This window comes from Myotis myotis, unplaced genomic scaffold, assembly GCF_014108235.1.
Source record: "Myotis myotis isolate mMyoMyo1 unplaced genomic scaffold, mMyoMyo1.p scaffold_m19_p_3, whole genome shotgun sequence".
NCBI classification, from domain to species: domain Eukaryota; kingdom Metazoa; phylum Chordata; class Mammalia; order Chiroptera; family Vespertilionidae; genus Myotis; species Myotis myotis.
The window spans coordinates 186,634,801-186,657,721 of NW_023416335.1; the positions used below are offsets into that span (position 1 = coordinate 186,634,801).

General features: G+C 38.0%; 1 protein-coding gene and 1 non-coding gene across 3 annotated transcripts in view; both read left to right on the top strand.

The window, feature by feature from the left end:
* The window catches only part of RERG (RAS like estrogen regulated growth inhibitor), a 103,503-nt gene that overhangs the window by 77,285 nt on the left and 3,297 nt on the right, over window positions 1-22,921 (top strand). For both annotated transcript variants that reach the window (XM_036300465.1, XM_036300466.1), the window contains exons 3-4: window positions 13,849-13,905; window positions 22,479-22,552. In XM_036300465.1, the coding sequence (XP_036156358.1) occupies window positions 13,849-13,905; window positions 22,479-22,552 (131 nt within the window). The remainder of the gene's footprint in view (window positions 1-13,848; window positions 13,906-22,478; window positions 22,553-22,921) is intronic.
* On the top strand, window positions 7,038-7,221 carry LOC118652410. Its single transcript, XR_004966636.1, has one exon. It is a non-coding gene; the product is annotated as a U2 spliceosomal RNA (small nuclear RNA).

Genomic DNA, 22,921 nt, shown 5'->3' on the forward strand with positions numbered 1-22,921 from the left:
AAAATATTTGCAAAAAAGACATTTTAATAAAGTACTATTATCAAGAATATACAAAGAGCTCTTAATACTCAAAAATAAGAAAACAATCTGATTTTAAAAATGGGTAAAAGATCTGAATAGACATCTTACCAAAGAATATAGACAGATGCCAATTAACTATGTCAAAATATGCTCCATGTCATATGTCATTACAGAATTGAAAATGAAAACAATGAGATACCACAACACACCTATGAGAATTGCCAAAATCAAAACACTGACACCAAATGCTAGCAAGGATGTGGAGCAATAGGAACTCTCATTTATTGCTGGTGAGAATGTAAAATGATAAGCCACTTTGGAAAACTGACAGTTTCTTTCAAAACTAAACATAGTCTGGCCATACAATCCAGCAATTGTGCTCCTTGGTATTTACCCAAAGGAGTTGAATACATATGTCCACACAAAAATCTGCACCTGGATGTTTATAGCAGCTTTATTCATATTTGCCAAAACTTGGAATCAACCAAGATGTTCTTCAGTAGGTGAATGGGTAAATAAACAGTGGAATATCCAGACCATGGGATATTTTTTTTTTTTAAATATATATTTTATTGACTTTTTACAGAGAGGAAGGGAGAGGGACAGAGAGCCAGAAACATCGATGAGAGAGATCGATCAGCTGCCTCCTGCACGCTCCCACTGGGGATGTGCCCACAACCAAGGCACATGCCCTTGACCGGAATCGAACCCGGGACCCTTCAGTCCGCAGGCCGACGCTCTAGCCACTGAGCCAAACCGGTTCGGCAGACCATGGGATATTATTAAGTACTAAAAAGAAATGATCAGTCAAGCCATGAAAAGACATGAAGGAACCTTAAATGTGTATTACTAAGTAAATAATGCCATCTGGGAAGACTATACACTATGTGATTCCTAATATATGACATTCTAGAAAAAGGCAAAACCATAGAAACAATAAAAATGTCATTGATTGCCAGTAGTTATGAGGAAGGGAGGGATGAATAGGCCCAGGGTTTAAAGGCAGTGAAACTACTCTGTATGATATTATAATGTGATTATATGTCATTATACATTTGCAAAACCCATAGAATGTACAACTCCAAGAGTGAAAACTAATGTAAACTGTCAAGTGGGTGATATTGATGTCTCATTATAGAGTCATCAATTGTCACAAATGTACCACTTTGTTGTAGGATGTCGATAGTGTGGGAGGCTGTCCATGTATAGGGATAGGGGATATAGGGAACCCTATTTTCTTAATATAAACTTTTTCTTATTTCAGAGAGAAGGGGAGAGGGAGAGGGAGATAGAAACATCAATGATGACAGAGTATCATTGACCAGCTGCCTCCTGCATGCCCGCTACTGGGGATCAAGCCTGCAACCAGGCATATGCCCTTGACTGGAATCGAACCTGGGACCCTTCAGTCCACAGGCTGACATTCTATCCACTGAGCCAAACCAGCCAGGGGCAAAACTCTATTTTTTGCTTCATTTTGCTATGAACCTAAAACTGCTCTAAAAAATAGCATATCCTATATAATAAAAGTGTAATATGCTAAGTGTCCGACCAATCAGCCAGCCATTCAGTCAACCGCTTGACCAGTCGCTATGATGCGCACTGACCACCAGGGGGCAGACACTCCAACCGGTAGGTTAGCTTGCTGCTGGGGTCCTGCTGATGGGGATTGGGCAAGAGGGCTGGACAAGCCCTAGAGCCCTCCCGTGGTCCCTTCCCAGCCGGCCTGACCCCATTGGCCCCAATCGGGACTGGATAAGACAGCCCACATCCCCGATCGCAATCCAGGCCTAGGGACCCTACCCGTGCATGAATTCATGCACTGGGCCTCTAGTCTATACTAATAAAAGGGTAATATGCTAATTAGACTGGGTTGACCGGACATCTTCCAGTCATCTGGTCCTCCTTCTGGAGAAAGCCATGGTGGTAGGGGCTGAGGCAGAGGTCGTTAAGGGCGATCAGGCCGGCAGGGGAGGGCGGCTCAGGGCAATCAGGCTGGCAGGGGAGGGTGGTTAGGGGTTATCAGGCCAGCAGGCAGAGGCAGTTAGAGATGATCAGGCAGGCAGGAACAGGCGCAAGGATAGGGCCTAAACCGGCAGTCAGACATCCCCTATGGGGTCTCGGATTGGAGAGGGTGCAGGCCAGGCTGAAGAACACTCCCTCTGTGCACGAATTTCATGCACCAGGCCTCTAGTTTTTATATAATGGGCAAAAAATCTGAACAGACACCTCTCCAAAGAATATATGGATGGCAAATAACCATATGAAATATTCCCAACATCACTTGTCATTAGAGAATTGCAAGGAAACAATAAGATAACAATACAACCCATTAAAATGGCAAAAATCCCCCCAAAATAAAAACAAAACTGACAATATGGAATGCTAGAAGGATTTGAAACAACAAACTCATTCATTTCTGGTGGGAGTGCAAAATGGTACAGCCACTTTGGGAAACAGTTTGGCAGTTTCTTATAAAGCTAAACATAATCTTACCATAATCCAGCAATTGTGCTTCTAAATATTTACCCAAGCAGTCTGATAACTTATGTCTACATAAATACCTCCATGCGAATGTTTACAGCCTAAACATAATTGCCAAAAATGGGGAGCAATCGAGATGTTCTTCAATGGGTAACTGGATAAACAAACTGCCGTATATCCATACACAGGAATATTCAGCAGTAAATAGAAATAAGCTCTCAAGCCAGGCCGTGACACAGAGGCACCTTAAATGCACATTGCTAAGTGAAAGATGTCAGACTGAATCGACCTCATGCTGCGTAATTCCAATCACGACTTGACACCCACATATAATACTGGATAGGAGTGAAGGAAGAGCCATTCTGTCTTACTCTGTTGTTTTTTCTTTTGTAGTTTTGGAATAGCTCTTTAATAGCCCTTCCTGTCTCCAGGCTTACCTGCATCTGCTCAGTTCATCTTGACACTGAAACAGCATGACCTTTATAAAACAAAGTGATGATCATCTCATCCTTGTGTTTATAATACTGTAATGCTTTCTCATCATTTTCAGCATAATTATAAATCTCATAGCTTGGCTTATAAGCTCTTCATAATGTGGGAGTTTTCCAGCCCAGTCTCCCCCAATTCCTCTCACTTCCTTATTTTACCAGGCTCAAGTTTTTCATACACACTGTGACATTTTAAGTCTCCATGTTTTTTTAAGAGTGTTTGTTTGTTTTAAGATAGCGGTAGGAGTGGTAATGCAGCTGCAAATGAAGATACCCTATTGCGAGTGTTCACGCCCCCCCACCCTTTGGCAAAGCCTGTAAATCTACATGTGCCCATATAGGCAGGAAGCAAAATGAGTGTGGAGCAGAGAGTATGTATAAGCAGAGTAACTTGTAAAATCCTTGATTCTTTATCAACTAAGGCATCCAGTGGGGTTATACAAGATATTTTTCTGCTTCTCTGGGATACTTAATTCTTTTGCATCACTTTTATGCCTCAACAAAGTCCAAATATTTCCAATCTCCAATTTCTTATGTGCTCTGGTAATATAAGCATTGAAAAAAATTAAGATATTAACATACTTGTTTCTTCTTCCAGAACAAAGTAAAAATTAAAAGTTCAAATTTTATATCCAAATTTCTTAAAATTTTAGAAAATAGTTAATGTAATACAAATAATTTTACTTAAATATTATGCCTTGTGAAATATTATTTATAATTAAAATGACAAAAAATTATAAATTATTAAATTTAAAACTCTCATTTGGGAAATTTAGCGATATATTTCTTAAGTACCACTCGTAATTAAAATGATTCAACTTATATAAAACTGGATTAAATTATTGGGCACAGAATCCATTGCTTTTTATTTATTAACCTTCAAGATATAAATGAAAAGACAAAACCAAACCAGTTGATTACCATATTCCAAATTTAACTCCTCTGGTTTCAAATTTAAATCCAGGAAGAATTTATTTTCATTCAATCACACAAGTTAATTTTTTTATTTAAAATAAAGTTGTTGTTTTGGGGGTTTTTTACATTCTTTATAAGCATTCCCATACTTTTGCTTCCTAACAAATATGTTGGAAATTGCAAGTCATGGTCCTGGCAGTTTTCCCATTCTCATTAGTCATCCCCACCAGTTGTCACTATCAAATAAACCTTTACATAAAAACAGAAAGAAAAACAAAACAAAATATATATATATATATATATAGTATACATATATATATAGTATATATATATGTATATATATATATATATATATATACATAAATTAGCCTTTATCTTACCATTCCACAGCAAAAAAAGTCAATTTTCAGAACTTGAAATGCCATGAAGCTAGACTATCAGGCTAAGTTTTCAGAGACAGGAGTGCTTCCTAATAATTATTGGAGGTTATACCATTTCCCTTTAGGAAATTCTTTGCAAGGAACAGTGACATTTATTCTGTAACTCTTTCTCAGAGTGGTATTTTTGTCAGATGCAGGGTAAGTCAAAATTTTCTGGCTTAAACAAACAGTAATTTAAAGGCAATCCTTAAACCTCCATCTGGAATTGATTTACTTTTCATTTTAACTTCTGGCATTATAAAGCATCCACTTCTATATTACATTAATTTTAAATTTCCATTAAGTTGTTCACTGTCTGTGTTTTATGAGGCTTAAGGATTTTTAATGCCAATTTATTTTGACCAGCACAGGAATAGAGCAAGGGAGAGATGAAGTAGGAAGTGGGGGATGGAGCTACGTCAGAAACTACAGGTATATGAACAAATTTTTGTCCCCTGTCTGATCTGTTGATTTATTTATTTTTTTTTTACTTCAGCTAGAAATTTTGAAGAGTTGAGGTGGGGAGGACATAGGAAGCAAAGGAGGACACCATGAGATAAGCCTGAAAATAGAATTGTGTGCTAACTCCACTTTCCTTACTTTAAACTATCCACATGGAACATCTTATACATGCCCAGTGCATTTACCAATCACTAGAAAGTGTCATTCTGGCAATGAAAGTATGAAGGGAAGGATAGAGGATACATGGGTAGATAGATGGATGGATGGGCCGATGATATTCCTCTACCTGGATGATTTCATTGTCTCATTCAACAGGTTCACATCCAAACTTACTTGACTTTAACTCATTATATTTGACCTCAGAGAATAATGATACACCCCGAACTTTATTCCATATGGGCTAATCTGTCTCCCTTACTCTCTATATATCCAATCAATGAATAATTTTTATAGGTGACCAGATCAAATTGAGCCACCTCCCTAAACAGAACTCTCTGCCCATAGACTTCAGGGTAAAACCCAAGCTCTTCAGTGTGACAGATAAGCTCCTTGACAGCCTGGGCTCTGAAGAACCTCACAAACTCTCCCCATGTGGCTCCACCCACACATTACTCAACCTGCCCTGAACAACATGTGATTCCTCCCTGATCCAGGCTCTCCCTTGTCTAGGCCTTGCAACATGATGCTCTTTGCTTGGAATGTTCTTCCTAAATCAGTGAGCTGTCACTCATCAAGGCTCAGCTCACCATGTAGCTGTAGTATGAAGTCATTTCTATTTAGGGAATTCTCTTGTCTTGCTTTTTTCTTGTGCCTAGCACAGTGTTGAATAAATAGTTATTGATTAAATGAATGTGTGTGAAACTCACAAATGTGGGGAGGAGAGAAAGGTTTCCTGAGAAAGCCAAATGGATAAGCATTTGAAAATTATTAAATTTAGATATCAGTTTATCTGCCTGAGGTTTGATTTCTGTACACACATCTTTGCTCTGAGCCCCTCTTCTTAAGACCTGACACTTCAAGGCACACAATTTGCTGGTTTTTTTGACATCTCGTTTCCAGTCCAGCCTATGTCCATCCCCTTTTAGTCCAGCCCCTCAATTCAAAAATGGCTTCGCCTAGGGACCCTGAAATTCCAAACTGGCGCATTCTTGGTCTCAATCATCAGTGGCTGTTAAGCCAAAACTTCAAAGAGCTGTCCTGGCCCCCACATGGCCTAGATCAGGTCTCAGTGCCCAGGTATCCATACTTCACTCTTTGGTTTGAGGCACAATGGCCCATGTTTCTTGAAGGAGGCTAGTCATAGAAAAAGAGGACTGCTAAAGGGAATATGAACTTGGTAGTTGATGTTTGAAGAAAGACCCAGGAATAAGGTATGAAGGACAGGAGTGTTGGACCCAGGGTTCAGGGAAGAAGGAAATTGGATCTGGAGGCTTGATTTGAGAGGAGAATGACAGCGGTCCAGGTAAGGGAGGAAAGAAGGTGAAACTGAACTTCCTCTTAGATTTTAGGTAAACCTTCTGGTTTGTTGTCTCTAAGATGCAACAGAAGTGTCCATAGGATTGACACTTTATACTACGTACTATTCTGATTTTTGTCTGTTACATTTTCTCTTCCAGAAAACAGATGTTTTCCCCCCTCTGAGGCACTAAAGTTAGTTAGACTCATCTCAGTCTGGCCTGCCTTCTTTTAGCTAGCTAGGCATCATAACAGGACTTGAATAGGATAATATTCTAAATTACCCAGGTATCTTTTTCCCAGAACATGCAAAGATGCAGACTCTCAATTGCTCAAGCATAGGAACTGTCTCTTATTTTCTTTGCTGTCTTCCTGGTTGCCTAAAATGGTTCCTGGCATCCTGTTTTTTGTTGTTGAAAGAATGAACTTGTTAACGACTGAGGAGATGAATAAGGAAACAGTTGCTCATCACATACTACTTATCTGTATCATATAATGTCTGCATCATTAGATTCTTGTTTTCCTCCTTTGCTGCATCTTTGAAGACCTTTTCAAGAGAAAAGCAAAAATCTTACTTATATAAACGTCTCCTTCCTGCTCCTTGAAATTCATATTCTCTTTCTGTGTTGCCATGGTTTCTGGTCATGGATATTCCCCCCATTAAGGATGAAGAAATCTAGTCATGAACAGAAATGTTTTGAAAACATGCCTCTCTGTAAGATCAATGTTCATATGGAAAATAATTCTGGCCATTGAGAATTGAATCATATTCATAGAAATATTAAAATATATAATCGCTTCTCGGCCTTTTGGCTAAGATCAAGTGTAGTATCTGTTCTTATCAGTTTAATAAAATATAGTGGTAAGTAAAGTAAACAAACCTGGGTTCAGTCTCAGTCTGTCATTTAACTGCTCTGTAAAATAGACTAATTTATTTACTTTTAAGTTCAGTTTTCAATGGATAAAATAGAAACAGTAATTCTTACTTCTGAGAGTGTTTATGAGAAATAAATAATCAGCATTCAATACAAACTCCCCTTTTGATAGTTAGCATTCCAGAAGTACATTAGTGTTTTTATATGTATTTAAAACATATCTAAAACTACCGAATGGTATTTCCTAAGGATATATATACTTTAATCTAACAGCTAATATGATTAAAAAATGAATACTTAATTATACAAAGTTAATTTAACCAATAAACTATCACCAAAAATCTAGGGTAGAATTCTCTTTATACAAGGTGGGGCTAAAGGAGGTTTACAGTTGTGAGCTTTCAAAACACAGTTTATTCTTGTATCGTTATTTGTTAATTATTGTGTTATTTTCTATATGAACAACGGTAAACCTAATTTTGCCCCACCCTGTATTTGTAAGTATGCTTATTTGTACTTCTCTGAAGCCTTTTGTCCACTGAAAGGTTAGAGGTAAATTTAGGGCTGATAGCAGAGGTCGGGAGTAGTGGTTCCTCTGTGGGAACCAAGAGAAGAGGTGTGGTGGATCCATGGATTACATTCTACTTAGTGAATTTTCCATTTTTTAGAAACTGGCTCTTTTTGATAGCAATGAAATTCAATGCCAGTAACACCAAAAATAAACCACATATGAGGAAGAATTATCCAAGTAGGTTATAAATTAGGTAAAATGAGGAAAATGGTCTTCTCTAGATTAGACACGTTTGGCTTATTTAGTGAAAAGATATGAGTTTTCAAGGCAATGGAAAGAAAATCAGATCTTTCAGAATGCAGAGACTTAACTGTAACACATCAAACATGTCAAACCTTCAAACGTCTAGAAAGACAAGACCTTATATCAGACTTCCAGGGGAGCAGAGGTTATCAATACCACCATTTTTATTTCATAAGAAAACCTTGCTCAGAATGGTGGCGATGGAGAGGACAGGGTATTCAAAAGAAAAAAATATATAGTAACTATTTTAATAAACTATAGAAGTATAATTTGTAGAAGAAGAATAAAACAGCCAAGGCATTTCAGATAATATATTTTTGTAACCTTTTAAGACAAAGTTATAAAATGATGGCATGGTTCTGCTGTGAGTTCTGTTGTGTTAATTTTTCTGCAGATTCTCTCAATGTCTGGTTATTATTTAATGTTAAGGAAAGTAAACTGTGACTTAGATTGATACACTTTTTCATCTATTTAGCAAGTATTGTTTAGTCTACTGTGTGCCAGACAGACACTCTTCTATACAGTCGAAAACAGTGACGAATAAAATAAATAAAATACCCTCCTGGAGTATACATTATAAAGAAGGAATCAAGTAAAATAATAATATTAAATAATGACTCCAGTTGTTTTTATTATTATTAATATTATTAATATCATTATTGTTGGTGGTGGTAGTGGTGTTTATGGAAGACCTGACTGGGAGAGTGGCAGGAAATGTCCTCCTATCCTACTACACTGGCCATTGCTCATTCTGCTTAATGTTCCTTACTGTTTTGCCTTCAGGCCTTTGCACTGACTGGTCCCTCTTCTTGGAACACTATTTTCCAAGATACCTTCCCTCATCTCTTTCATGTATCGCCTGGTCACCCTATCTTAAATAACAACTCACATCATCTCTCAATGCTGCATCTCCCTTACGCTGCTCTACATTTTTATCCCATAGCATGTATCACCTCTAATCTACTATGTAACTTATCACTTTTACTTTTTATGTATCCTCCTCATAGAATATAAGCTCTGTAAAATCAAGGATCTTAATCTGACTTGTTTTCTGGATTAGTCCAAACACCTAGAACAGAACAGAGTAGGTACTCAATAAATATTAATCCAATGAGATGAGCTCAGGGAGAATTGGGGGGAAACATGTGACATGAGCTGGTATAAGTTTTAATTGAATCAGTGAAAGTAGTTTAAGGGGGTTCTGGGGTGCAGATGAAGTAGGGATACCACTGGGAAGCAACAGTGTTATTGTTAACATGTAAAACCAAGTGATGAGAGTGGTAGTGGTACAGGGGGTGAGAAGTGGTAGAATATATCACATATGAAAATTGTGTGCCATAGCCCTGGCCAGTGCAGCTGAGAGGTTAGAGCATTGGCCTATGCACTGAAGGGTCACAGGTTTGACTCCCAGTCAAGGGCACACATACCTGGGTGCAGGTTCAATCCCAGCCCAACTGGGGATTATGAGGGAGGCAACCAATATATGATATTTCTCTCTCTCTCTCCCCTCCCTTCCTCCCTTCCACTCTCTCTTAAAATAAAGCAATGAAAAACATATCCTCGAGTGAGGATTTTTTAAAAAATCATATGCCATAGTAAAATTATAATAAAATCAGGAGCTAAAAAATACTGTTTTTTAATTACATCAGTAAATTGTGAAATGTCACCCACGCACCTCAATCACAATTTCAATAACAACAGAGCCTTTAACAAATACCACATCCACAGAGGTAAAATTATCTTCATTCTTTAGACAAATAATTTAAATTAATATGTTATTGAAAAGCTAACATTAGAAAATGTGTTTGTCTTTCCCATGAATAATCTGTGCGAGAGACAAACACACATCATCAAATAAGAAACATATGACGTCAATTTTTTCAAAGTGCTTTCTGTGTTTTTCAATGCACTCGAAATAGATTGGATTTTTAAACAAATGTATGATTCTGTTGTTAGAGCAACCATCAGATAATGATGTGTGTCTCTTCAAAAAGAATATAAAAAATGTTCCTATTGATTTTGTTGTTTGAGCCCAGCAACACTGCCCTGCTGGAAGGGGGCTGTCTACACTGAGCCAATAATCCGAAGTCAGCAGGACCCACTTATCAACAGCTAACGTCGTTTCCCAAAGGTGTACCAGAATCCAGTTCAAGAGAACAAATTCCTTAGAATGAAAACCCAGAGCTAATTTACTCCAATATTAGACAAAATTCTAACAAGCTTATTAATATGGCTTATCAGTCTCTGGAATAATACAAGTAGCAAAGCAGATGAATAGATAGGTTTTTACACATAGTCTCAGTGACTGGCATAACAGAGAAAGCCGTGGTATTTGAGGAAGGAAAACAATTTATATTTATGTGTATATTAAAAATATATATTTGGATGTATTCAAAAACTAAAAATACTTAAAGCCCTAGTACTCTGGAGTTGCTTTGCCTCAACCACTCTACAGCTCCTAAAAGTATTGCCACATAGCTGCACAGGGCACTGATCAAGGTTCCAGACATTTAAAAATGATTCAGTTATGTTCAGTATTCTCAGTTCTGAGAGGTGATGGAGTGTCTAATACATCTTAGAAATATTTCTTGGACATATGATTAGTTTTAATGGTCTTGTAACTGGGGTACTTCCAATGTTATGTAAAACATCTTGTTAATTTTAATAGCACATTGCTTGAGGATGCCAGATAAATGCATTTTTATACATCATAACCTTTAGAGTTAAAACTACATATTCTAACAAAAGATGAAACTCTTTGGCTTCTGCAGGCAGTTGTTTATTGCTGCTGCTGATTTAAAAAGGACCCTTGTAGAGATGCTGGGGAATGAACCCAGGGCTTCATACATGGAAAGCAAGCACTCTACCACTGAGCTACATAAACATATATACACTAGAGGTCCAGTGCATGAAATTCGTGCACGGGTAGAGTCCCTAGGCCTGGCCGGCAATCAGGGCCCATCTGGGCCTTCCTTCCCCTGGCTGCCGGCCAGTGTCTTTCTTCATTCCACGCTGCCCCCTGGAGGTCAACACACATCATAGTAGGTAGTCGAACTCCCGGTCAGTCCAATTCCCAAGGGGACAATTTGCATATTAGCCTTTTATTATATAGGATAGGATAATACATAGACACAGATGACAGTATGGTGATATCCAGAGGGCAAGGGGGGGCAGGGGCTGGGTGGAGGTGGGCAAAGGGGAGGAAAATGGGGATGGAGACTGTGCTTGGGGCAATGGGCACACAATGCAGAATGTGGATCAGGTTTTGTTGAGTTGTACACTTGAAACCTATACGATTCTGTGAACCAATATCATCCCAATAAATTCAGTTTTTTAAAAAAGATCAGCAATAGGACTAATCAGTCTTTAATTTTTTAATTTTTTAATTTTTTTTGCTTGCATGTCCCCAAAACCATTTTGGAAAACTACGTGACCTCTTGCAAATTTTTTACTTTATATCCAGTTTTTTTCCTGTGAATTTAAATAGCTACAAAGAGTGTAAAGATTCTGATGTCTTGTAAATATTGACATTTTAAAATAAGGACGTTTATTTTACTCTTTCAAATGTACCCAGCAGACTCTAAAGCACATATCTCTTTGATATTCAACACCGTCCTTTAAAAAACAAAACAACAACATGTGAATAAACTCTTCTTCACCAGTTGAAAAAAATAAAATAAAAACAGAAAAATATATCTGTCTGGTGCTTACGACTTCTTACATGCCAATAAAAAGACTGCGTGAGTCTCAAGAGAGTGAGGAGCGACAGACTGAAAACTGAAGATAAAACCACAGTGCACTCCCTGTGGGAAGTACTGCAGGGTCAGTGGCCTGCTACTTTAGGCACTGCAAAAAATGCTGGCTCACATCCAGCCTTACACTCAGTAATTAGAAACAAATTGCTCCTTTTAGTCTCTAGCCAAGCCACGTATGCTTGTGGCCTGCTTTATGAGGTTCTCGCTGCGATGGGCACTGTGATCTCTCATATGAAACACTATGATAGTGGGTATAGATCTCTCTGTTGACTCTAACGTAAGCAATCCTATTAATACAAGCCTAATATGCTAAGTGTCCAGTCATCTGGTCTGCCGTTCAACCAATCAAAGTGTAATATGTTAATGATAAGCTAAGGTCGCTCAACCGCTCACTATGACGTGCACTGACCACCAGGGGGCAGACAGTTGACCGGTCGACCAGTTGCTATGATGTGCACTGACCACCAGGGGGCAGACACTCTGACTGGTAGGTTAGCTTGCTGCTGGGGTCTGGCCGATCAGGACTGAGCAAGATGGGCTGGACACACCCTGGAGCCCTCCCGGGGTCCCTCCCCAGCTGGCCACCTCCCACATCCCTCCCCAGCCCCAGTCATGCACCAGTGGTGCCTCTCAGCCTGGCCTATGCCCTCTCACAATCTGGGACCGCTTGGGGGAGGTCAGAGAGCCTGTTTTGGCCCGAGGCAAAATGACCAGTCACTATGATGCACACTGACCACCAGGGGGCAGACACTCAATGCAGGAGCTTTCCCCTGGTGGTCAGTGCATTCCCACAGAGGGAGTGCTCATGGCTGGCAAGTGCAGCAGCGGTGGTGGGAGCTTCTCCCACCTCCGTGGGGAGCAGGCCTAAGCCAGCAGTCAGACATCCCTTGAGGGCTCCCAAACTATGAGAGGGTGCAAGCCTGGCTGAGGGAACCCCCCTGAGTGCACAAATTTCATGCAACTGGGCCTCTAGTAGATAAAGAAAAGACTGACAGTAACTTTCAATGAACTAGTCATATTTCTTCATGGAGTATCTTTAGACTACTATATACAGGGCATTTCCATAAAAAGAAAAATACCCAAATAATAAGTATATTTTAAAGTATAAAATATGACAGACATTGATTCTTTAGTTGGGGTCAGTGGGATCTCAGGAAGACCCACCGTCTTCAGAGAGCTCATGAGCTGCCGACATTATGTACCAAACTGTGTGTATATTTTTCCAGAGAAAGGGTCCAAAGTTTTTATTGCATTTTTGTAGGGTCTATGACACTCCCCTCTAAAAAATTTCTTAAAAACTACTGTGGTATTTTGTGGAAGAGCCACATTCAAGGGGACAAAGAGCTGCATGTGGCTCACGAGCCGCGGTTTGCCGACCACTGGCCTAGGCTAGGCCTTAAATTCCCTTTAGCATAATGGACAAATTACAGGCTTGGAAAGAGACTTCTTGGGTGAAAAACCGGACTCAGCCACTAACTAGCTAGGTGAGCTCAATTAAATTAGTTAACTCTCAGAATCTCAGTTATCTTATCTGAAAAATGGGACCAATCCCAGTACCTGCCTGCTAGGGATGAAGTGAGGGTTGAGGAGATTATGCAAGTGAAGTGCCTAGCACAGTGCCAGATCCTTGCCCTGACTCTAGTATTTCAGCAGCATTGCTTTTGATGAACTTTAATGAGTCACTAATAAAATACTTAATCTGGAATATTTTTATAATACAAATAACCAGCTAGTGGTCTTCTCATTACAGGAACAATTATATCACATCTAAAACTCACCTGTATCAATCGTTATCAATAGTCAAAGCTTAGACACCTGTATTGTGATGCTCATGTCTGAATTCATTGTTTGGCTAAAAATTGTACATGTAAGCATTTTCACATTGTGATTTTTTTTATTTGTTTTTAATCCTGTGGCTAAAGTAACAAATCTAAGTGTTGATTAATCCATAATAAACCCAGTAAAACAGTATACCAGTTTTTAAGCCACAGTATAAAATTGAAAAAGAACTTGAGTAAATGTAAATAAATGTATTGGGTTTATATTCCAAGGAAATACAAGACACATATGATTTGATGGGCTATTTCTCTTTCCTTGTAAGGATAAAAACTATAAGAAAATTAACAAATATGTTTGATATGTTGCTCTTTTTCCCCACAGCTCTTGTAGTGCGATTCCTGACCAAGCGGTTCATCTGGGAATACGATCCCACCCTCGGTAGGTCAAGTTTTCTTTCCTCCTACTCTCCAATCAAAGTTTATGACCCTAAAGAGAGAATGGCATTTTATGTTGCAACATTTTTAAGCACCTTGCAGATGTCTTAGAAGTGCTTTATTGAATCATGCGGAGACTTCCTCTAAGAAGCTAGATGCATGTTGCATGCTGTTTGTGCTTAGATTTTAATGCAGGATTTTAATGCTCAGAGGAAAAAATCAGGTCAAATCAGAGACAAGAAGGAAGTAGGTACAAATGATGCTCTTTCATTAGGAAACATGGCATCGTTCCAATGGCAGACAGAGGATACAGTGGGCATGGCTACTTTGATGTGGGATAGAATGGCATGTTAAGGAGAGTGTAACAGTAAATTAAAGCTTATGAATACTGATTTGGGGAAAATGTATAAATAAATTGTGTTCCTTCCTCTCTCAACCCCAATGAAACTGCTTTGAGCCTATTTAAAAAATACAAAAGAAGAAGCAAAAATTGACATATATATCTTGAAAATAGCAATAATGTCGGTGCTTTAAGTATTTATCACATGTATTTTTCAAAACATAGTATTTATTAGAAATATATTTAGTTATCTTATAAACAATGCTAAAAATCCAGAGGCTCTAAGTTAAGCTTCAGATTTTACTCTGAATGAAGCCTTTGAGTTTTTGTTTGTCATCCCTAGTTGGTTTCCCAAAGGGCACCAACACTGAAACCCAGAGGAAGAGGGAAAGGCATACAGTATTTCACTCCCAGGCCCATGTCCCAGGCTGAGCTGGCCCGGCTCAGATGGTGAAATGAGCAGAGAGGATTCCTGGGTGTTTTTGTTCTGGGGCTGTTTCTGTTGCTGTCACTGTTGTTGCAGTTGTCACCTATGTTCAGTTTAAAAGGGAACCTTTTCTCCCCCTGTGCCTCCTTTCATTGCTTTACTCATCCATTCACAAATGTTTGTTAAAGGCTCCTATGTGTCAGATTATTCTAGGTGCTGAGGATAAATCAATAGGCAGAAAGAGAGAGCTTTGGCTCTTTTGAGCTCATTGACTAGTAAAGAAGAAGAGTCAGCTCTAACTGGTTTGGCTCAGTGGATAGAGTGTTTGCCTGTGGACCGAAAGGTCCCAGGTTTGATTCTGGTCAAGGGCATGTACCTTGGTTGCCGGCACATCCCGGTAGGAGGGGTGCGGGAGGCAGCCGATTGATGTTTCTAACTCTCTATCCCTCTCCCTTCCTCTCTGTAAAAAAACAATAAAATATATTTTTAAAAAAGGAAGAAGAGTCAATAGCCAACTAAATGTGTCAATTGCTATAAGTACTCTGAAGGAAAATTGAACAGGTAAGGGGATAGAATGATTTTATTGTTTATTTCATTCTAATGTTTTAATCTATCTGGAACTTACTTTAGTGAGAAGTATAAGCTGAAAGCCTAACAATTTTTTCAAATAGTTTATCAATTATTACCCTATTATTTATGAAATACTCCACCTTTCCCCTCTACTTCTAATGCTGCTTTTTATGCAATCAGTTGTCTTTGGAATCTCTTATGTCAAGTTACATAGGATTAGCATATAAGCTACATATCCTCCCATATACTTTATCTTTAGATTACTTATAATACTAATACAGTTAACACTGTATTGTTTAGGGAATAATGACAAGAAAAATATTGGTATATGTTCAGTACAGACCCGACTACATAGTACATGTTAGCAACATATAACCTTTTATTTTCAAGTATTTCTGATGCACAGTTGGTTGAACCCAGGTATACTGGATCATTTGCAGGTATAATGGGTCATTTACACCAGGAACTAGTTCTAAATTTGCTTTTCACATCCTACACAAGTACCACACTCTTGATGATTATGTGCTCTTTAGAACACAATACCCAAGTAGAGAAAGCCTTCCTTCTTTTCTGTTTTACAAAATTATCTTGGCTGCTATTTCCAGTTTATTTTTCCAGGTCAATTTTTAAAACTCTGTCATAATATGACATAATTTTTATTGGAAGGGCATCAAAACTATAAATTACTTTGAGAAGATTAACATCTTTATGATGGTCAATTTTTTAACCTAAGAGATCTTTACTTCTCTGTTTTTCCTTTTAGGTAAATTGTTTTTCACCATCAATAATTTTAATACATTTTTAATATAGCCATAACCTAATTTTAAAATGATGTAGTTGGATTTAAAAATGCATTTGGTTTTTTTAAAAAAAACCATTCATTTCTGTTGTTTGTTCCACCTAAATACTTACTCTCTTCTTAGTTTTTATTACTTATATAAGCTTTACAAAGTTCCTGAGACTCTTAATGATTTATGGAAGTTCAGTGGAAAAATACTAATTTCATTTAGTTATACCAGTACATCTCAACAAAAGATGAAGCTTATAAAAATGATCTCATAAGAATTTTGAACTCTCTCTGAATATGTTCCAGTCATTACTCTTGTTAATACCTTAGGTGAACCAATTTTACTTTTGTTTTTGTTTCATTAATTCTGAGAAACAATTGTTGTAGACAGAATTCTGCCTGCATCAGTTATCTGTGGTGCAGGCTTCCTCACTAGAATAATGAAACTGTTTCGAGTGACCTTGTACGGTGCTGCTCTGAAAGGGTTGCAGCTGCTAAGCAACAAGAGTGTTGATCAGACGTCAGGAATAGCTGCTGTATGACTCACTCCCAGGTGAGGCTTTCATGGACTCATGCTGGAAAGTGGTGTGTGTCTGTGTGTGCGCACGTGTGAGAAGTCATGAATGTTCTAGCCTAGAGGAGTTCCCAATCCATTTGACCCAAGAGCTGTCAGCATTTCCGGAACTAAACTTCATACTGTCATAGAGTTTTTCAAATCCACCACCAATAGAGAAGGCTATGTTAAAAAGCAAAGGTGGGTACTTGAATTATCAGGGGGATCACTTTGTAAATTAAATAATTGTCTAACCATTATGCTGTACACCTGAAACTAATATAAAATAAAATCGAATAGCAACTGTAATTGGATAATAAAAATTTAAAGAGCAAAGTGGGGTATTTGCAAAAAAAAAAATAGTCTTAAATTCTGAATTCAGTGCCTTCCTTAAAAATATGGAGCAGTTTTTTTTCAATCTGTAACAGAATTATTGTTTCATGAGAAGCTGAAGGGCATAAACACCATTCAACATACTAATAAAAAATGGAATATTTACTATTCTGAAATAATTCTATGAAGGAAATGTTTGCTACTCTAATAGCAAGTGAGTCCCAACTTTTTAGATGTCAGGATGCAATGTTTTTGTTTTGGCATTTGTTTGTTTGTGGGTTTTTTAAAATATTTTCATTGTTGAGAGTACTGCAGATGTCCCCCCCCTTCTTTTTTCCCTTTCCCCCCACCACCTGACTCCCACCCTGCCCCAGGCCTTCACCACCCTATTGTCTGTGTCCATGAGCTATACATATATGCATATAAGTTCTTCGGTTAATCTCTTCCTTCCTCTCCCTCCTGTTTGTTTTTTAATGGAGAGGGAACATTGTAGGAATTATGATTAGGGGTGTAAGCAAGGGGCAGAGGGTAAGGAAGAACTAAATTTGTTCCCTTAATAGACACTTGCATTCCATAAAAGAAGAAATATTTTTAGCATTCAGGAGTTTTGGAGGATATAATAATCTAAGAAAAATATTCAATCATTTATTTACATCGAACAATTATAAATTCCCCTAAATTTTTCTCATTTCATTGTGGGTCAGTGAAATCTTTGTCAGAGGCCAGAGCTGGTCAAGCACAACATTTGAAAATCACCACTGCAGCCTGTGAGATTTAGAAATTAGACCACCTAATCAGGAAAACTTCTTGATGGTGGTAGCAGCAATGTTCTGGTTGCAAAACAATAGGATCCATGTTCTGAATAGATCCCAGGAGAGAATTGAATTTCCAAGAGTCAGATTACCCTCAGAAAATACTGAACATGTCAGAGAACACAGACAAAAGTTTAGATCATGTACAATTGTGTGTGTGAGTGTGTGTGTGTATGTGTGTGTGTGTGTGTGTGTGTGTGTGTGTGGTGTGGTGTGTTGTGTTGGGGGCATTAAGAGAGATTGCCTTTCAGCACTGACCACTACTTCTGCCCCATAGAGGCTCCCAGCTCTGTGTTTGAATAGATCATGGTGTCTATCTGGTTAGTAAAGACTCAGACAAGAATGAGGGTAGGAATTGGGAGACATATTCAACTCAGTGATGATATTATTTTGTGGTTGGTTCTTTCTGCCTGCATTTCTGCTTAGAAAGGCTCATACAAAGAGAGGGACACACCTAGAACAAGTCTCTCCACCGAAGATTAAAGCAGAAGTACTTAACCAACTCAAAGAACTATTCAATAGTTCTTTAATACTGGCACAGAAAGGAACTTTGAGATCAGCATTGGACAAATAAGAATAAGTGTCCAACCAAGTAAATTTATCCACAATTATGTGACTAGTTTGTGGTTAGACCAGCAATAGAACTCAAGTCAGTACAATTTCAACTCTAGCACAAATCAATGTTACTAACTGCTGTTGTTACTGTATTGGCCAATTGTCCATATTAATATGTTAAAATTTACTACAAAAGCTAAATTAGTGAAAGGATCAACCATACAAGACCTCTTTGAGCATCAGTTTCTCTTAAAGTATACAAAATATACTTCTATTTATAAAAATATACTTCTATTTACTGAATGTATGCTTTAAGCCATGTATCTCTCATATACAGTGCAATCCGGACATAATTTTTAATATGCCTAATTCCATATTCGTACTAATATTGGTTTTACAAGTATACAACATTTTGGTTCATTTAGAAATATCTCTTAGATAATCATCCCCCTACACTGCATAAAAAGGACTGAAAATGTCATTTTCTGTCAGTATGAGAAAAATGAAAAGTATTTCTACCCTTCAAACACATACACATTTTCTTTAATATTCTAAAATGAATAGTGGAGCCCAGCTGGTGTGTCTCAGTGTCTGAGCATTGATCCATGCACCAGGAGGTAACAGTTGGATTCCTGGTCAGGGCACATGCCCAGGGTTATGGGCTCAATTCCCATAGGGGGCGTGCAGGAGGCAGCTGATCAATGTTTCTCTCTCATTGATGTTTCTAACTCTCCCCTCTAAAATCAATAAAAATGTTTTAATAAAATAAATAGCAGAGATTCGTTTCAAAAAGTACCTAATACATTTTTTTTTTAAGAATTATCTTTAGAAAAACTAGCACATGGTACAGACTTTTGCCTCTCTGGGCGGCACTTCCACTATTTTACTTGTAGTCAGGGATCCCCAAGGAGAGAAGAGACTCAACGGAAAAAAAATGCTCAAAATGGCATGAAACCAGCACTCGGCTTAGATGAAATGACTGCTGCCACCCGCGGCTACGTCGTCGGTGGCAGACATTCCCTCATTTCCTGCATTTCATCGTTTTCGTTTTGGTTCACTAACAGCCACAGAATCACCCAACTTCATACAGTTTCCATTATGTTCTGTTCCCCCCACTGCGGTCTTCTGTGGTTGAAATTCATATCCTATTTATCATGGAAGCAGCAGAGAAAAATGTCCCTGTCTGTCAGACTTTTGGTGCAAAGAGATGGAAGAGAGCCCAGACTCCGTTTTCCAGTCTCCCGGGCTGGGCTGATGCCAGCCCCTTAAAGAGGGGAGGCAGCAGGGAGGAGACACAGGGCGTGGACCCCAGCTCCAGAGCTGCTCTCTTGGGCCTCTCGGCCCCAAGCTGGGACCCTGGGGATGAAGAAGGAAATGAATGAGAGGACACTTAGCGATGAGTCGCTGTAAATGGTATTTTAGGGCATTAAGTCACGCAAAACAACAATCTTCCCTTTAACTTAAAAGAGTAAGTGGGTGGAACGGCCTAGAATTGAGAATCGGACTTACCACCTATGGATTGCATATTCTAGGAGAATGAGAACAATATTTCTTAAAATATAAAGATGAGAGTATAATCTCATCTTTAAATTTTATTCTCAGAAAAGACATCAGCAATGTGCCGTGCCCAGGACAGTAATCATTGTCCAGGGCTGGTGGCAGTTATGCTACTGGGTTAAGTCTCCTTCTTGTAGTTTGTATTTTGAGTAGATTTACAGCAAAGTAACGTAAAACCGTGGCCAAAAAAGAACTATAAAATATTTGATGAGATGAAGAAGTGAAAGTCAGGACCATGAGGTAAATGGGGGGAAAAACTAAAAGCACTGGCTTACCGGCTACCCTGATGGGAAAGAAACTTCTAGGTTTATTTGGTTTGCTGATTGGTTAGTGATTTGAGTGGGTTAGATGCAAATAACTGAGCTAATTAAATTAATACTTAAGTTAGTCACTCTGTTCTGGTCCTGGTACCCTGTCAGATAGGTGTGAGGCCTTTATTTCATTTAACTTTTCCCACGTCCCCTATTCTGACACCATTGCCCTCCTCTTTCCACAGGTATATAATCCAACACGGTTGGAACTTAGCATAGTGGTTAAAAGCTGAAATTTCCACAGCCAGTCTTCCTGGGTTCCGATCCACTTACCTCTTGCCACTGTGTGACCTGTAGCAAGTTATTTAGTGCTGCTGTGCCTAAATGTTTCCTCATGTAAAATGGAGCTAATGGTAACACATACTTCATGAGATACTTACGAGAATTAAGTGAGTTAATATGAGTAAAGCATTTAGAACAATTCTTGTTCAAATGGTAAGCAGTATGTGCAAGCTAATATATATATATATATATATATATATATATATATATATATATAGTTTTGAAAAATGTATTTTTGTATATGCATACATTTTAAATTTATGTAGATTTTATCTTGCTCTAGATCTACCTATAGAGGTAATCATGTGATTTTTCCCCCTTTAGTCCCTTAATGTGTTAAATTGCATCGATAGATTTTAAACAGTCTTTTCAGTCCTGAAATAAACTCTACCTGATCATGACGTACTTTTCTTATTACAACTGTTAGATTCAATTGAATAATATTTGATTTAGGATTTTTTTTAATCTATGAGCCTACAATTTCTTTTTTTCTCTTATTTCTCTTGTAATACTTCTTATGAGAATCAACATAATGCCCCATAAAAGGAATTGGGTAGCTGACCTTTCTATATTTTCTAGAACAATGTGTTTAATGTTTAATGGAAATCTCCTGTAAAACCAATTATATGCAATTGTTTCTTTATGATTAGGAGAAATCTACAATTAGCATTTAAGTGTAGTTACTGGCTATAATTAGTTAACTATTCTATTTCTCATTGTTCTAATCTATGCATTGTCTTCTCCCAGAATTTATTAGGGTTTGAAATCAGTTGTGATACAGTTCCTAATATTATTTTATTTCATCAAACTATGTAGCTATTTCCTCTTTTTGTGTTAAATTTTGTATGATTGCACCCTCTCTCTTAATTTACTAGATAGCATTGCCAGATTTTTACCTCCCTGCTTACCTCTTTTTTAAAAAAATTTTTTTCAAGCACCGTGCTTTGGTTTTTGCTGTCTTTATCTAACGTTTTTTCCTACTGTTTTCTCTTTTACTTCTTTTCTCATATCTTCTTGGATTTTCATATAGAGCAGCACTAATTGGTATTTATTTTAACCTCTGGTTTCCATTTCATGTGCAAAGGGGCACATTCAGAGCCACCAAAAACTCTAACACCTGCTAACTTCTCACCCCAATAGAGCTTGGGGACCATTCTATCAGGGGTGGGGAACCTTTTTCTGACAAGGGCCATTTGGATATTTATAAATCATTTGTGGGCCATACAAAATTATCAACCTAAAAATTAGCCTGCTGTATTTGGTCAAACATTTAATTAACTCACCCTTAATGCCTTGGCAGGGCCAGAGCAAATGATTTGTTGGGCCTTATACAGCCCGCAGGCTGGATGTTCCCCACCCCTGCCTGGTGCTGAGCTGCCATTGTTTTTCTATCCTGAAGAGACAACAAGAGCAAGAGAACTCTGCTTTGTTCCATCTCCCCTCCATACTGCCTAGCCCTCTACTTTTCTCACCAGTTCCCCAAACATCAGGGCCCATTCACCTTCTATTGCCACAAGGGTTTCTCAAAGTTTTACATGATAATTTTTACATGGATAACCATCACCTTCTTCTAATGCCTATTACATTTCTAGGGTTGAGGTCTAGAAAGAAATTGGAAGCTCCTGCTTATATGTTATCTTGTCTGGAACAGTAACAAACAGTGATTTCCAAAAACTGGATTTTTTAGTATCAAGGTAGAATGCATTCTGTAGGAATAACTTTCTCATTTTAGGATGTGGAGGCCTCATTGTAGAAGGAAGAGAGCATCAGGAAGCTGGCCTCATAGGAGATTAAAATGAGCAAGAAGCAAAGAGACTCTCATGTGCCATATCCTGAAAGTCTGTTCCGGGAACTCTAAGGATATGAAGATGGCACATTCTTGCAGTCATTCTTTCCTTCCTGCTGTGCACCTTCCTTTATACCACCAAACAGGCATACTCCTGTAACAAATTTGTAATGTTAAGGATCAAATCAAACCATGATCTTATTTACCTTTTTATCTTCTATTTTTTTTATTTTTTTATTTTTTATTTTTTGCTCATTCCCTCAGAATCAACCTACCGACACCAAGCTACCATCGATGATGAAGTTGTCACCATGGAGATACTAGATACTGCTGGTCAGGTGAATAAGCGGTTCAGCTAAAATATTTTTTGATTCAAATGAGATGTGCATAATATGAACAAAAGATACTTTCCTATAATTAACCAGTTATTCATAAAGACATTTTAATTTAATTATCTAAGTAATTCTATATCAATGTATTTGCAACAGCCTGTGTATGCATCCTTATGTAAATTACTCAGTAATTCAAGGGGTTTGGAAAATACCGTAACATTCACATTGCCCACCCATATTTTGAGGGGCGAATTGCAAGATATTAATAGATTTTCATGCTTAAAAGTGTTTTGAAATGCTCTAATAAAGTTAAACAGGAATCTTTCTTTACAGAAGTTCTCAGAGCATTTATTATGCTTATGTGTAAATTAACTC